The 13,653-nt window shown below is 39.4% G+C and overlaps 1 protein-coding gene across 5 annotated transcripts in view; it reads left to right on the plus strand.

Annotated features, from left to right (window-relative positions):
- The first annotated feature begins 7 nt into the window (after positions 1 to 7).
- Polh (DNA polymerase eta) overlaps positions 8 to 13,653 on the plus strand; it is a 22,238-nt gene continuing 8,592 nt past the window's right edge. Inside the window, exons 1-6 of one of the 5 annotated variants that reach the window (XM_010617688.3) lie at positions 8 to 484; positions 4,203 to 4,436; positions 4,649 to 4,783; positions 7,449 to 7,666; positions 10,808 to 10,977; positions 13,364 to 13,467. In XM_010617688.3, coding sequence (XP_010615990.1) covers positions 4,300 to 4,436; positions 4,649 to 4,783; positions 7,449 to 7,666; positions 10,808 to 10,977; positions 13,364 to 13,467 — 764 coding nt within the window. In that variant the 5' untranslated portion in view covers positions 8 to 484; positions 4,203 to 4,299. The other 4 variants (XM_010617689.3, XM_010617690.3, XM_010617691.3 and 1 more) reach the window with 4 other exon arrangements.

Below are 13,653 nucleotides of genomic sequence, written 5' to 3' on the forward strand. Positions count from 1 at the left end.
CCTACGCCTCCCTCCGCGGGATCACACGTTGGAACCGGGCCGCGGCGGGAGGGGGGTGGGGAGCGGGAGGAGGAGCGCAAGCCACTGGCGCTGGAGCCGGGAAGGACCCGGCTCTGCGCACGCGCCCGATCCTCCACTGCGCACGCGCGCGCGGAAGTGGCGATACCGTTGTGAAATTCCTTCTTGGTGGGCGGAGCGAGAGGCGGAAAAGCCGTAGTGCGCAGGCGCCTCAACGGCCACTCGCAGAGCGCGCGCTGTCACGTCGGTCTGTTCGGCGCGGTCTCTCCCAGAGGCTTTCCCAGGTGCAGTCCCTCGGATCTTTGCGGGATTGTCCGTGGTCAAGGGGAACAAATCTCTCTCCATACCCACTGCCCCGCCCCCGGAAGAGCGACGAGACGTCCTGTACTCCTTCATTTCGTCCAGTGAATTCCTGAGCCTGGCGTTCGTTCGTCGTAGGCAGCTTGATCAGGTGTTTGTCATCTCGGTAAGGAAATCGAACGTCCGGTGTCACAGCCTTCAGACTCCTTTCGATGCCTTGGCTGCTAGTTTTATGAATTAATATGACTAGTAATACACTGGGCCGAAAATGAGAATATACTGATCACAGAGAGAAGGTCTTGAGATTTTTCTGGTAGAAAAGACTAATATTCCCCTGTGGTCCTTAAAGCTTTCCTGACCGGCTCCAAACTTGCTTTGTGCAGATTGGGATAAATAGGGATATTTAAAAATGAAAATTTGCAATCATTAAAGACTTGTGCAGTTTTGATGATTTGTCAAATTGAAAGAATTCAAAGTGGTGCAGTCCTTATCCGGAAGGTCTTGGCAGAAAGCATGTCTGTTCATTCTCCTTCATTGTAAAAATCTTGCTTTCTGCAATAAATAAATTGACCTGAGGAAGCCTCTGTGGTTTATTTGTCACGTCTGTATATCTGTGTTTGAGGTGGGAGAGGATGCACAAGGTTTAACTGTGTATAGTCTAGGCTAGCCTCCATTTGAGATCCTCCTGCCTCTGGGTGCTGGGGTCGCCCACACCTGGCTCTGTTTTTGTGATTTTGTGTATCAAAGTGTTTGCTGCTGTTAAATCATTGCTTTTTTTTATTTCACTCCTGATGTAACTTTCCTTATCTTAGAGAAAAGCTACTTCAAGGTAAAAGAATTTCTAACATCGTTTTAAATTATAATGTTTAAAGTATCACATTCTGCCTGATTTAGGTGAATAGTCAATAGGAATTCACCAGGAATCAATGCCTTGACTACTCTTGATTTTCTTAATTATTTGCCCCCCCCCGATTAATTTTCCAGCTTTGTAGTTGCATGACAGCTTTTTCAGGGTAAATGTTAGTTTTTGAAAAACTTTTTGAAGACTACAGTTGGGTGCTCACTCAAGTGTATAACCTGTGTTTCTCATAGGTAAATCATGAATTTCTGGTGTGTTCATAATAAGCACCTTATTTACTTTAGGCAGCTGTTCCTAAGTTCTGCTGTGTATTAGAATTACTTAAAGAGCCTTAAAATCCCTATGGCCAGATCACAGCCCATACATTAGTATGTCTAGTGTGGAAGTCAGAGGAGCATTTCTGTTTTCTATGAGAACATTTACATACTAGAAAATAAGAATTGCTACAGAGTAATTGTTATAGTCAAAAATCCCTGACAGTTGCATAATGATTGAAAGTTTAAAGAGTAACAGGATAGTAACATAGTCTCAAAATGTTTTCTCTCAAGATAATAGTTACAAAAGGAAAAATAGTAACTTTACACCGAGACTTCTGTCAAAAACCATTTTAGCTGGCTGGTGATTTAGCTCAGTGGTGCTACTGCCTGCCTCACAAGCACAAGGTCTTGAGTTCCATCCCCTGTACAAAAACAAAAACTAAAACAACCTCCCCCCACATTTTAACTAATTGATTATAGTTAACATTGTATTGACATCATAACCCCTTACGCTACATGAAAAAAAGCATTATTTCCATGATATTATTGCTAAAAATGCATACGAGAAACAAAAGCAAAAGACATTGTCAAAAATTACTGACCAGTACTCATCAAAAGTGTCAGGTTTGGGGCTGAGGAGTGTAGCTCAGTGACAGTATACTTGCCTACGGGTAACAAGCACAAGGCCCCCAATTTAATCCCCAGCACTGTCCTGCCCTCAAGTGCCAAGATTGTGAAAGTCAAGAAAAGATGAAAGGGTCACAGATTGGGAGAGACTAAGGAGAAATCCTACATTGGGTTCTGGAATAGAGACAGTCAGTCATGGAAAAACCAGTGAAATCCCAGTAAGTTTGTTGTTGAGTTAATGTTTTATCAGTGTTCATTTTTTAATTTTAATAATTGTGATATTTTCAAAATAAATGCTGTTATACAGTTAGTTGTCCATGGGAAGATTGGTTCCAGGACACTCCCACAGCATACCAAAATCTGCAGATGCTCAGATCTCATATAAAATTGCATATATAACCTGTGCACATCCTCCCATAGATTTGTCTTTTGTTTGTATGTGTTTTGTTGTTTTGTTGGTATTATGGGGGATAAAACGCAGAACCTTGAGATTGCTAGGGAAGTGACACCCTAAGCCCCTGCCCAAATACTTTAAATCACTTCTATACTTATAATACCGAACAGAGTAAGCCTCTAACTTATGAACAAGCTCTGTTCCAGGAGAACGTGCATAAGTTGGATTTGAGGGTAAGTCCAACAAAGGGAGTCTTAATACTGTATTTCCACTTTTGTTTCCATGGTAACTGCTTTGTGAATTCCTAGCAGTCCCTTCCACATCATCACTGCTTTTCCTCTTCTGGACGTCCTGGGCTCTGATTGAGCACTGTGCTACTGTATACTATCACACTATACAGTAAGCACACAGCAGCACAGCTGTGACAATGTCCAGCAAACGTGTGAGCTACTTGCATGATTTATTTGCACCTAAAATGTTTGTTTCTAATGCGAGTCCTGTTCTTATTTGTGAAAATTTGCACCCGGAATGTTCTTAAAATCAGAGACTTACTATACCATATAGATAGTTGTTACACTGTATTATTTAGAAAATGACAAGAAATGTATATGTTCAGTACACATACCCTTTTTTTTCAGAATACATTTGATCTAAGGTTGCTTGATATAGAACTGTTGCATGTGGAAGGCTGACTATATCTAAGCATCTATGCATCTCTTTTCCCTAAACTTATCTGAGATCTTTTAACTGGAGTATTGTCAGCCTTCTCCCCCTATTGATAATTAGTACATTGTGGGGTTTTTTATCAGCATACTTTAATAAGATATCAATATCAAAATACATTTTCTTTCTGGACGTAGTGGTGCACACCTGTAATCCCAGCATTTGGGAGCCTGAGGCAGGAGGAATGCTGAGTTCCAGGCCAGCCTGGGCTAATAATGAGTTTAAGGTCAGCTGAACTACATAGTGAGACCCTGTCTCAAAAAAACACACACAAAAAAGACAAAATATATTTTTCTATAAAGTTAAGCTCCTATATAGTTAAAATGTCAGTAGAAATTCAGCCATATAATAATGTTCATGAAATTGCTGTGTTGACAGGTAAGGTTAACATGAAGCTTGGAATGGTTTTCAGTGTTTTAAGTCAAACTGTGAGGGGTAAATGCCCTAAATGCCGAGGCAGCACACACAGGAAATCAGATATCAGCATTTGCATGTCATTACCTCTTTTAAGTTCTGCCACAGAGTATTGAGCCCCACTGCTACAGAAGTAAGCTTGTGCTTCATGTGTGTTTAGAAACTCTTATTGTGCCCATGACAGAAGAGTTCCATGTTGACTGGTAATTAAAAACAGAGGGTTAGGGGATGTAGCTCAGTGGCACTGTGCCTGCCTTGCAAGCGCAAGGTCCTGAGTTCGATCCCTGGTACCAAAAACAAAACAAAAACCAGAAGGTGTTGTCCCTCCTCCCCAGGGAGTTACAGGGTGCTCTAGGACGTTATTTTCAGTGCTTCCTACCTATGCATTGTGGTCTACATTTGCATTTCCTCCTGACTGATGATGCTAAGCCTGTTTTTATGCACCTGTTGGCTATTTGTGTATCTTTTGTAAAATGTTTGATTCTTGAAGGAATGAGTTACTTTTAATATTTTTAATATTTATTACCTGTATAAAGTTAATATTTATTACCTGCATGTACCAGCAGTGTGTGAAAATGTCTTGCATTCCTGTTAATTTCCCTTTTACCAGGATTATGATAACCCATCAGTGAAAGAATGGAAATAGAGTTTTCCCTGGCATTTTGGATTAGCATCTCTCTAACTTCATACAATATCTTATAGAAGAAATGGCTACTGGACAAGACCGAGTGGTTGCCCTTGTGGACATGGACTGTTTCTTTGTTCAAGTGGAGCAGCGGCAAAACCCTCACTTGAGGAATAAACCTTGTGCAGTCGTGCAGTACAAATCCTGGAAAGGTGGTGGGTATGTACTGTTGTTGTGACAGTCTACTGCTGCTGTAATCCATGGGGAATACAGTGGTGATGTGTGAACTCTTGTCTCTGAGATTTCAAAACTGCTATGTTTGGGATCGAATGACCTCTGTAGTCAAAAGCTTTCTAACTTTATGTGTCTATAGCCTTTTCCTGTTAAATGTACATTTTTTTTTTACTTTGGTTCTTTTTTTCTAACCTTAGAATAATTGCAGTGAGTTATGAAGCTCGTGCTTTCGGGGTCACTAGAAACATGTGGGCTGATGATGCTAAGAAGTTATGTCCAGATCTTCTACTAGCACAAGTTCGTGAATCCCGAGGGAAAGCTAACCTTACCAAGTAAGAGAAAAGATTGTTTAAAGAGACATGGGAACTTGGAAAATAATAATCCATGATGGTTGGAACTGGTGTTTCAGAGTACTTCTGTGTAAGTAACATCTCAAAAGTTCCCTTTGGTCAGCATCTTATCTCTGTGAAATGAAAACGGAAAGGTTTTGACATTTTATTTCAGAATAGTTCAGAACTATTATTACAATAATTGCTTCCTCTGATACCCATTTGTTTCCTTAACTGTTTAAAAATTGGTTGTTACAATTAATTTTATTTGTTGGGAGGGTTGAGACAGAGCTTCACTATGTAGTTCAGACTGGCCTCAAACTCATGGTAATCCTCCCTCCTCAGCCTCCTAAGTGCTAGTATTATAGATGTGCACCTATGCCCAGCTAGGTTGTTCTAATTAAAACTTAATACTGATTCACATTTTTAAAAAATTTCCCATGTTCTTAGACCAAAAGTCTAAAATGACTGAAGTAATTTAAAAGACTATAAGACTAATAGTTTTTCTGAGGAAGCCTCAAACTGATACTTCAGTGCAATTTTTAGAATTACGTGCGAGAGTTTAAAAAAAAAAAAAAAGAAAGACAATTATCTGCGAGAGCTGAATAAAGAAAAGATTGCTTTCTGTGTTTTGTTTTGTTTTTTTGTTTTTCTGTTTTTTTTGTTTTTTTTGAGACAGCGTCTCACTATGTAGTTCAGGCTGCTTTGAACTCACTATGTAGCCCAGGTTGGCCTCAAACTCTCAGCGATCCTCCTGTCTCCACCTCCTAAGTACTGGGATTACAGACATGCACCACCATGCTTAATTCTTTCTGTTTTTGAATTGAGCGCTCTCCCCCAAAATTTTAGACATTTAGTCTTGGAATGAGAGACATGTATACAAGGTAGGAATAAGGTCCAGGGATTTAGCTCAGTGGCATTGTGCCTGTCTTGCCAGCACAAGGTCCTAATCAGCAGAATTAATTCAGGTCATGGACATATGTGCCATTGCATTGAATAAAGTTTTATGTTGATATAGACATATAAATTTTATGTTGATATAACTTCCCTGAAATATATATTGTTAACCTCACAGTATGATTTGGAAAAGCCATATTCCACCAAATTTACCTTTTTTTTTGCCCTACTAGGAATTGAACCAAGTGTCTCAAGCATACCTGACAAGTACTTTACCACTGAGTTATTTCCACGGCCATTCTGATTTTGTTTATTCCGGTAGTAGTGGTTGAACCCAGGAATAGTCTACCATTGAGCTACATCACCAAACCTTTTAAAATTTTTTTTGAGATAGGATTTTGCTAAGTTGCCTAGACTGGCTCAAACTTGTGATCCTCCTGTCTCAGCTGGCTGAGTAGCTGAGATTACAGTCATGTGCTACTGTGCCTAGCTCTTTAGATTTTTTGAGATCAGGTCTCACAAACTTCCTCATGCTAGCCTTGAACTTGCCATTCTCCTGCCTTCACCTCTGGAGTAGCTGGAGTTAACATGTATGCATCACTACACCCAGCTGGATTATTTACTTTTAAAATCCTCATCAAACTATAAATTTAGGATTAAAGATATTTCAACTTAAAATAATTTTATTAATTAACTTGAGATACTAGATTATTAAATAAAGTTTCAGATATCCTCCAGAATATTTTAATTTGCTCAAAGGGGTGTGAAGAAACCGCTATTGCAACACCAACCACTGATGCAGAGCATCCTGTCTTGGCTTTTTTTGTATCTGAGTGCATTGATTCTTTCTTCTGAGGCCTATCTTCTTCCTAAACCAAATAATGATGAAAAGGATAAAAGTCAAACTTAGCTCTGATCTCTCATTTGACAATGTTTTAGAATAATAATTATACTAGTTTTTATAGGTGTCTTAGAGAAGAGGTACAAATACTTTCATATTAATGGCAAATGTAACAGGATCAAAGAACTTTAAATTACATAGTAAGGTCCAAATGAAGCAAAGCAGACATCTTTGTACTGTCATAGAAAGCTGGCTACACAGCAGCAGAGTGCTTCTGACTAGAACAGAGCCCCTAAGGAAGAACAGAGACTCTGAGGAAGGCCATCTGCCTGCCTGGCTGCATCACTGCGTTCCTGGCATGTATCTTCAACCTCGTGGCTTTGTGAATGTTCATAGATCAAGAAGCGACTGGTTGGAATATGTGTGTATAGTGATGAGCAGGTTGTGTGTTAGCTGAACACCTATTTGCTGAAGTACAGAGTCCATATGTCAGTTTGTTGCAGTGAGAATGCTGCCCTCAGGAAGACCAGATTCTCTGTTCACCCATCAGTTCCCTATAGATCAGCTCTTGAAGACAGAATCAGAAGCAAAAATCTTCTGTGGTAGACATGAAAATAACAAAGGAATAGGTGATCCTAGTAAATGTCTTTTGGTGCATGGCATTTCTTTCCTTTTTAGAGAAATACTTGCCATGTAGTATGTTCGTGTCCTGCATGCTTTCTGCATTGGTAGTGCTATCATTGCACCAACAAAGTTTCCCTCCAGGATTTTTCCCTTTCTTTCTATTACTGGTCATCTGCCTGCCCATTGACTGTCTATTCTCTGTTAAGCCACATGTCTCTTGATCATGTAGATTTTTGTTCATTATGAGGGAGAGGATGGGCTGACGATCTCAAGGTTGCCTCCACATATGACCTTCATGCTTTCTAGGTACCGGGAAGCTAGTGTTGAAGTGATGAGGGTGATGTCTCATTTTGCTGTGATTGAACGTGCCAGCATTGATGAAGCGTATATAGATCTGACCAGTGCTGTGCAAGAGCGTCTACAGAAGCTACAAGGACAGCCTATATCAGCAGACTTGTTGCCAACCACTTACGTTGAAGGTTTGCCTCAAGGCTCTACACCAGCAAAAGAGACTGTTCAGAAAGGTACTTCCATAGGATCAAATTGCTCCTGCTTCCCACTTTTGGAGCCTGCTTTGCTTGGTCATACAGATTCTTCTTGGAGTGATTGAAAAGAAACTTAAACTACAGCCTGGGTGACTCACAGGACTCACATGGAAGTATATACAAATTCTCTTACCTTTCCAGGTATATGCATGTTCAGAAGCTGTGAAGTCTATATGAAAGTAAATATCTCTTTAGGTACAAATACCGCAGGTTAATGTGACTAGGAAAATGAATTTGACTAAGCCTTCTTTTATCTGCAGGTTAATTTGTATTATAGCTTAGTTTCTTGGTCTCATCTGTATGGGTGAGCTTTTTCAAGGAAGATCTCAAACATAGGCAGTTGAGTTATTTAAAATGTCTGATCAATTTAGAGCATATTATCTTTTTGCTTCCTAGTGTTTCCCCACCCATCTAACCCCACTCTGCTGTGGCATCCACTGATGTATTTATTGTCTTAGCTATGTATATATCTTTATAAATTATATATTACTGTTTGTGCTTTTTAATTACAAGATGATGCTTTGCTAATTATACATTTTATTCTTTCTCTTAATTTTCTTTCAATGGTGATTTTTAGAGACAGCTGGGTGTGGTGGTGCATGCCTGTAATCCCAGCATTAGGGAGGCTGAGGCAGGATGATTGCTGCAAGTTTGAGGTCAGCCTGGGCTACATAGTGAGTTCAAGGTAGGCCTGAACCACATATTGACACCCTGCCTCAAAAAAAAAAAAAAAAAAAAGAGAGAGAAATCTGTGTGGCTGAATTTATAGATAATTGATGGCTTTTAGCTATAATGTAATTTGTGAATGGTTCCATGGTTACAGACCCCTCTGGTGACAGCTGCATTGGTGGCTTCTAATACCCTCTTTATATGCTGAATGTACTTAGAGTGTTAAGGTTACTGGGGTGTGCCACCATAGCCAGGCAGAAAAGTTTTTGTTTTTGTCATTAACTGCTGGCCTTGCAATCTCAGGAAACTCTGCAAAGAGGCGACAGAGTTTTACAGAAGTGTCAGGTTCCTGTTTAAAGCCTGCATACTATTCCATTGTATGTATACTCCATGATTGTGTTAGGGTTCTCTGAGGGAACAGAATCAGTTGAATTGTATATACAGTTCTACCTTGGAATTCATCTTCTTTGAAACTTGTTGAATTTGGTACTCAGTGCATTTAGACCAAAAATTTTTTGTCCCAGTACTCATTATTTCATACTCAATACAAAAGCTGGAACTTAGCTGTATCCATTACCTCCAGATTCACTTCCTTCTCCAGCCAAAAAAGATTTGTTTGGTGCTGGTTATTTTTGGTTCTCATCGTGCCCACTGGTATCAATCAACGAGTACCGAGGCATCATCTTATAATTATGAGAGGATTTATGGAAGGCAGGAAGCTACTAGAGTCACTGATGTAGGTGCACACTCAAAGGCTGAAGAATCTGGAATCTGATGTCCATGGGGAATGGCAGCCTCAGAAACACATCCACTCAAGAACAGTCAGGCTTAGGAACTTGCTCCTCTTCTTCCCCTTCACCCAGGCACCCTGCCTGTGGACAGTGCCACCAACACTCAAGTGCTGGCAATCAAACCCTGGACCTTCCCTATGCCAGACTCTCACCGAGCCACACTCCTAGTGCTTTGAGTGTTTACCATAAAGGTGACTGGTCTGTATTAATGAATTGTCCTGAGTTATAGCCAGATAGGAGAAATAAGTTCTGGTATTCTATTATGACTATCAGTAATAATAATAAAGGATGACTATCAGTAATGACAATGTACTCTATATTTTTTTAAAAAAACAAAGGATTTTGAATATTTCACCACAAGTATTTGAGATACTATATTTGAACATACATAATATACATGTATCAGAAAAGATCACATGGTATCCCAAAAATGTGTACAATTTTTGTGAGAGGAAGGAAGCAAAGAGGAGGGAGTAAGGAAGGGAAAGAGAGAGGGAAACTAATTGGCTTTGAAATTCTAGACAGCTGAACACACAGAGGTTCCTGGACATGGTGTGGCCCAGAGAAGCTCCAAGCTTCTTTGTCTCTAACCTGTGTAATATTCTTTATAATAAACCAGCAAACTTCCCCTTAAAAAAAAAAAAAGAAGAAGTAATAGTGGCCAGCAGAAATGGTTCACACCTGCAGGAGGATTACTGTGAGGCCTACGCCAGTTTGGGCTATGTAGTGAGTACAAGGCCAGTCTGAGCTGCATAGCAAGACCTTGTCTTGAAAGAAAAAAAAAAAAGGCAGTTGTGAGTTAGGAACTTAGGCAAGAAGCCATGTTCCAAGTAATCTTGGAAGGGATGAGGGTGTAGCTCAGTGGTAGAGTGCATGCTTGGCAAACATGTTGGCTCTTAGTTTTATACACATTTAAAAGCAAAAGAAAGTGCATTAGAGAAGTAAAGCTTCATCTATACAGCATCCCCCAAAAAATGTATGCGCACTTCAGGAAAAGAAAAACAAGTGTATATACATTTTTTGGGTGGACTGTAGAAATAATGAGGAAGATGAACACATTAAAGGAAATATTTTCTTTTTTTGGTACCAGGGATTGAACTCAGGTCCTTGCGCTTGTGAGGCAGTCGCCAGAACCACTGAGCTAAATCCCCGGCCCAAGGAAATATTTTGTAATTGTTAATGTAATAAATGCATCTCTCTTCTGTATATCTTAAGAAAACATGAATATCTAAAGTACAGGAAATCCAAGCATTTCTTTATTAGATAGCACAATTAATTACAGTCATATGCTGCTTAACATTGGCAATATGTTCTGAGAAATGCATTGTTAGGTGATTCGTCATTGTGTGCACATTGTAGAGTAGACTTATATGAACCTAGATCATAGAGCCTGCTGCATACCTAGGATGTGCGGAATATACCATCATATACACAGTCTTTTTGTTGTAAGACAGGGTCTCACTCTGTAGCCCAGGTTGTTCTTCAACTCTCATTCTTCCTGTCTCAGCCTCCCAACAAAGCGCAAGTCTGAAGTGCTGGAATCACAGGCATGCACCCTAACATCCAGCTTGTGCAGTCTGTTAACCAAAGATTATTCTGTGGCTCATGACTGAAAATGATGATTTAGATGTCTTAAGCGTGCCCTTTCAACTTTTTTCAGAGGAGATGCGAAAACAAGGCTTACATCAATGGCTCGATTCTCTTCAGGTTGATAACACCACCTCTCCAGACCTGCAGCTCACCATGGGAGCAGTGATTGTGGAGGAAATGAGAGCAGCCATTGAAAGGCAGACTGGATTTCAGTGTTCAGCTGGAATTTCTCACAATAAGGTGAAGACAAGCATGTATTTTGAAGAGGAACATGGATATCTTTGGTCAAATCCAGCAAAGATAGACATGAGTGCAGCACTTGAACTATATTTTTATTCATTGTTTATTGCTACATTTTAGGTATACAATATTATGACATTTGTCATTGGGCATTTGTAGTTTTACATGATATATCTTGGTTCTCATTTTTTCCCCTGTTCTCCTGCTCTCCCTTTACCCCCTGCACCCTAATTTACAAAGACTTTGTTTCCAAAAAAAAAAAAAAAAAAAAAAAGACTTTCTGCTTTTTCCTTTGCTCATATTTATCCCATTCCTTTCTTTCCTTTCTCCTACCCCCCCACTTCCCCTTCCCCTTTGGACTTTTTCTTTCTATATTTCACATTATCTATTATATAATTTGATCCTTATTTTTACTTTCAGTTTCTCACACCAGAGAAACTATTTGGTATTTACACATGAGTGTCCTATTTATTTCATTTAAGAGTACGGCCTCAATCCATTTAGCCAAAAATGCCTCTGGTTTCTCATTCTTTATGGCTAATACTCTATTCTATTAAAAAAGCACACACACACACCATCTTCTTTATCCAGTCTCCAGGTAATGGGCAATTGGGCTGTTTCTGAGTTTTAGGTATTACAAACTGTGTCACTATAAACATGAGTGCACATATGTTGCTGTGGTATAATTCTTTTAATTAGAATTATTAACATTAAAGCCTAGCGTGGTGGTATGTGCCTATAATCCCAGCACTTGAGAAGCTATGGTGGGAACATTATTTTGTGTGCGTGTGTGTGTGTGTGTGTGTGTGTGTGTGTGTGTGTGTGGTACTGGGGATCAAACTTAGGTCCTCTGCTTGCAAGGCAGTGCGGTGCCACTGAGCTAAATCCTCGGCCATGTGGTGGGAAGATTTTGAATTCATGGCCAGGACTACACAGTGAGACCCTATCTCAAAAAAATTTTTTTTCCCCATATACTTTTTTTTTTTGCACCGGGGATCAAATTTGGACCCTTGTGCTTGCAAAGCAGGCAACAGAACCACGGAGTCAAACCCCCAGCCCTCCCCATATACTTTGAAGTGCATTTTTATTTAAAATGTATATTTAGGCCTAAATAAAAACTTTAGCAATATTTTAACAGGAATTAACATTGCTAAGAGGCAGGCTGAAACATTACAGAAAATACTCTCATAGTTAACATCCAGAGTATTTCTTTAATGACTAAACTATCTATAGAAAGGAGGAAGCTGGTCTTTGTATTTTTATATATATTAACCTGTTTCTTTTATTTTTCACTTGCTGAATATTTATGTATTATCTTATTTTCCCTTATGTGGAATTGCCCAAGTATATTATACTTTTTTCTCTCTCTCTCTCTTTTGGTACTTGGGATCGAACTCAGGACCTTGCAGGCAGGGCACTACTGAGCTACATCCCCAGCAGTATATTATACTTTTGCTTAGCCCTCATTCCTCACTTTTAAAAAAAAATTTTGAGACAAGATTTCACTAAGTCCTTAAGTTGCCCAGGATGGCCTTGAACTTGTAATCTTGCTGCCCCAACCTCCCAGAGTGTTAGGAGTCCAGGTGTGCAGCACTGAATCAAGCATTTTATATTTTACACCAAATATAATTCACAAATGATTCCAGGGAAGTGCCTTACTATTTTAAAAGAATCCTCAGGAGTTTCACTTTTTTTTCTTTTTTTTTTTAATTTTAAGTATTGTTGGTAAATAGGAATGTTATTATAGCAAGAATTTTTAGCCCAATCTCTATCATAGATACTAGATTATGATATACTGTATTAAATTCAGGACTAACTTTTCATCAAGAAATTGGGCTACGGATGTGACTCAGTGGTACAGCCTGTTTTATGAGGCCCTGGATTTGATCTCAGTGCTGCATAAACAAAAACCCTAAGAAATGGAAATAGGTGGAGTGCAGTAAAACAAATTTAATATTTTCATATGGACACACTGACATGCATACTGAGTTTCTTCTCTAGCTCCTGTTTTTTAAACTTGAAGTGGGAGGACTGACCTCAAAGAATAGAGGAAGAAAAATGACTAGCAAGAAAAGTGACAGGACACTGATCATGGGTCATGTTTTCCACCAAAGATGTTGTGGAATACAAAGTTTTAGAGTTTCTGCTTATATATATTTATATATTTTTTTTTTTGTTTTGGTACTGGGGCCCAAACTCAGGACCTTGGTGCCTGCAAGGCAAGTGGCTGCACCACTGAGCTAAATCCTCCGCCCTGCCTATGTTTTGTTTCTAATGTGAAAACCATTAGTTACCACCCTTGGTCCTTGCATATTGTATGAGTTTTCAACCACTCTGTATAGGTAGGTTGACTGTACTGAGGTTTTTATATTTTCTATGCTTCCAGGTTCTGGCAAAACTGGCCTGCGGACTAAATAAGCCCAACCGCCAGACCCTGGTCTCGCATGGGTCTGTCCCACAGCTCTTCAGCCAAATGCCTATTCGTAAGATGTAAGTATTTGGGGAGCATCTTAGTTTTACACATATCCCCGTGAAGATACTTCCTGGTTATAGTTTGTTTTGTTTCTCAGAAAAAATTGGAGCCAGAAACATGGTGAGGCTTTTTTCTTTTTCTTTCTTTTTTTTTTTTTTTTTTTTTTTTTTTTTTTTCCGTTTTTTATTTGTTGTGTTTTCTTT

The sequence above is a fragment of the Fukomys damarensis genome, unplaced genomic scaffold (assembly GCF_012274545.1).
Source record: "Fukomys damarensis isolate Sample0158 unplaced genomic scaffold, DMR_v1.0_HiC HiC_scaffold_20, whole genome shotgun sequence".
Taxonomy (NCBI): domain Eukaryota; kingdom Metazoa; phylum Chordata; class Mammalia; order Rodentia; family Bathyergidae; genus Fukomys; species Fukomys damarensis.